Consider the following 3,741-nt stretch of genomic DNA (forward strand, 5'->3'; position numbering starts at 1 on the left):
AAATTTTGAAGAGGTCTTTAGTTGCTTGATTGGGTTATTGTACTCCATTCCCTTGGGATTGGATACTTGAACTCTATCCATTTTGTACTACTTGCCAGCAATATATACTTGTACTTAGGGACTATTTGTTCCAACGTTGTTCACCATCCCTAGTTCTAGTCATTGATTGTTAATTGATGAAGTGATCGATGGTAACCAATCCCAGGTCCCGATTTTTAGTCCTGGTCGCCAATTGGTCCACGATCTTCGACCGTACCAATCACCAACTTCAGTCCCAATTGTTGTTGACTGGTGTCTAGCAACCGAGACCAGTGATTGGGATCGATGGTCAATGACCAAGACCAATGAGATCTAGTGCCCTTGTAGGTTGATGCCAGTTGTCAATCCTCGACCAATCACCATTCACTTGTTGCCAATCCTTGGTTCTAGTCGTTAGTTATTGATCCCCAATAATCCAATCGTTGGTCACCTATCCTCGATCCTAACTGCTTGTCAACGGTCACCTATTGATCCTAGTCCTAGCTACCTATTCTTAATTTTATGTAGCTAATAGCTAAAGATTAAAAGTAACCGTCTGCAACTGCCTTGGTTGAACCATCAAGCGTAGAATTAGAGCTCACAAAGCCTTCAACAAGATGGAGGTACGTCTTTAAATCATGATGCATTCCCATATTCATTATTCCTCCATTAACATACCAAGACTTTTTGTTGTTCACTTTCAGTTCCTTCCCTACTTCAGAGTACAACCAATATTGTGACTGCATATTCATCATACATTGCTTGATCCACCATGGGCACGACAGTGCTTCCACATTGTCGTCGTCGACCACAAATCCCGGTACCTTCGTTACAATGTCGTCGGAGTTGACGATGCGCAAGACTTTTGTACCTTGTTCATCCAAACTCCTTCGAAAGTCTTTGTTACCTGTTATAACAACATAAACTAATGAGTATTATAACATTTTTAATTCAATGTATGCGCGTTCTTTTTTTATTTCAGTGACATATGGAGTGGGAGATTCAAATTATATAGTAATATATGCACAAAGTAGTATGTATCGTGTTAGAAATCTAGAGAGTAATTTATATTTTAATTATTAATTATTTTGTAGTAACTTTTAGCCCCACTTAATGAGTGATAAAAGTGCATGCCCTAAAGCATAGAGGTAGACAACGGTTTGAACTACATTTCTAATCCCTAAATTTTTAGATTTGTGTGAAATAGGTTCTTAGACTTTCATTGCTTGAATTTACAATTTTAAGTCGTATAGCTCTATAAAAAGTTTTGTAACATGTGGAATGAGTTTCTGAACTTTTGTTTTTGTGCTTAATAAATATTGAAACAACTTTTAATTTAGTGTTTAATAAATCGTTGACCTATTTGATTGACATTCGTTTTTAATAAAAAAAAACTCAAAAACCTATTGAATACAAAATTAAAAGTTTAATATCTTAAAATTCAATTAAAATCTTGAAAAACAATATGGCGAGGATTTTTTATTGACACAAAACTAAAACTTCATAGACTTATTTAATAATTTTAGAGTTTAGGAATCTATTAAACAAGTTTAAACACCTATTAATTTTTTAAAAAATTTAAATACTTATATATATATATATATATATAATCGAAACCAAACTTGTGATTAAGTGATAAATAATTACATGTCCTTGTTAACTTATTAGTTTAGAAATTTCATTAGGGCCGTTTAACCCACTGAGTGGAGTTAATATATTGGAGTTAGTATGTTTGTGATTGGTGTATAGAGTTATAAGATAGAGTTTATCAATAAATTTGTTAAAAGTAAAGAAAAAGAAGAAGGTAGAGTTACTCGATAAATGTGTGAAAAAGTAGAGATATAAGAAAAAATAAAGTTCCTCGATAAACATGCAAACTTTAATAGTATTTACTATTAAAGTTAAATTGTTTATACCAACTTAAGAAGTTGGTGAACCAAACGACCTTAGTTAGATTTAACATTACCTACGCGAGGACCACCAAAAGACACGACAGTAACAAGTGGCACTCGTTCAAATGTTACTTTGATGTCATATGCCGTAAGTATTGCTAAGGCAGCACCGAGGCTATGGCCAGTAATAGTGAGACTCAGTGGCTCTCTGGCGTAACTGTGGAGTAATCTAGAAACTTCCTCATGTATTGTTTGCTTCAAACTCGGCAAACCCACTGTCCCAGAAGAATACAGACTCAGAAACCCAGTTTCCACCATTGGCCTTGGCCCAACCTGACCCGAATATGAGTCATTATTAGGCAATTCAGTTAGGGGAACACGTAAATTCTCGATCCACTCCAAACAAGTGGCAGTTCCTCTGTAAGCGATCACAATATCCCTACGGCCGAGACGGGCGATTTCTTTCTTGTCCTCACACACAGCCACGTAACCGATCCAACTAGATCGATTCATGGCTGTGTTGGCAGCCTTTTTGATCCAATGTGGCAATTCTAGACCGGACGTGGCTCGTAAATACTTGGTGAGGCGATATCCGGTCTGACTCAACCCAGTTCGGTTCATTAACGAAGATTTTGAGTGGCGACATGTTGCATAAAATGGTGAATCAACGTCATATTGAAAGGAGTTGTAGGCGGCTTCGACGAACCGACCGTAACGAAGGATTTCCATTCGAAGATGGTGATCCAATGGGTCCAACAAACCATCCCAATTCTGAATGCCTTGGTACTCGGTCCATTTATGAGCCACGTTGTTCCTCTTCATGGCGTTGATGCGGAGGCGAACGGCGGAGTGCATGACCTTTACACGACGGAGATTTGCCGTCTTGGAGCGGACCGTGGCGGAGGGTTGATTAAAGTGAGGAGAGTATGTGCATGGGCGTATGGAGATTGAGGTTCTCATTTGCTAAAGGGAAGTATTAATAGTGAAGGAATTAAGAGTGAAGAAGGAATAATTTTTTTTTACAATATTTTTATAGAATATTAAAAAATAATAATAATAAAAAGGAATAAGGAAGGAAGAATTATATCAACTAATGAGAGAAAAACAAATTGAATATAATAATTTGGTTTTGTCAAGGAAAAAAAGAGGCATATACATATCATTCTCTCGAGAGTTTAGGGTTTTGTTGTGGCTTTTGGTGAACCACAAACAGAAGGAAAAGTGGTTTTCTGTTTGTTCCCACACCAACAAACAAAATTATTTTTATTTTATTTTTTTAATAGGTTGCTTTATTTGGGCAAAGTTCCCAAATATATTTTGTATTTTAAATTAAACAAGATTTTGTAAAAATAGGGAAGTTTTGAAATATAAATTGTGATGTGTTGCTTGATGAAAATTAATTATTAAATTCTCACTAACTAAAAATGAAGAAGGAATCCTTCTGTTATTAGAATGAAATCATGATAACATATCAAGTGGATCATTTAAATATTTTATGATCTTAGTTGATAGATCATGTCGATAGCCATATGTATAATTATTATTAAGTCAAAGTCTTATACTTGCATGATTAGTTGCTTAAATAGTTAAAAGTATATTCTCTTAATTTTAAAACTAAATGTTCTATCTTGATAATGTTAGTGAGTTTATGTCACATACAGTTGATAATCGCTCTCTCTATATATATTGATTAGGATGAGGGTTGAACATTTTGTAGCTCACGCTCCTATAAAAAATAGTTCAGTGAAATCATTTATTAGAGCATAACTTTTAATATTTGTATAGAGTATGAAAACAATTCAATTGAGAATAGAGTATTCGAAAAGAAATT

General features: G+C 34.9%; 1 protein-coding gene across 1 annotated transcript; it reads right to left on the reverse strand.

Annotated features, from left to right (window-relative positions):
• Window positions 1-560: 560 nt before the first annotated feature.
• LOC120067621 (phospholipase A(1) DAD1, chloroplastic-like) lies at window positions 561-2,765 on the reverse strand. Its single transcript, XM_039019166.1, has 2 exons — window positions 1,985-2,765; window positions 561-925 (listed from the first exon to the last, which is right to left on the reverse strand). Exons 1-2 carry the CDS (start codon window positions 2,763-2,765, stop codon window positions 561-563), a joined length of 1,146 nt encoding a protein of 381 aa, XP_038875094.1.
• Window positions 2,766-3,741: the final 976 nt, after the last annotated feature.

Source organism: Benincasa hispida, chromosome 12 (genome assembly GCF_009727055.1).
Source record: "Benincasa hispida cultivar B227 chromosome 12, ASM972705v1, whole genome shotgun sequence".
NCBI lineage: Eukaryota > Viridiplantae > Streptophyta > Magnoliopsida > Cucurbitales > Cucurbitaceae > Benincasa > Benincasa hispida.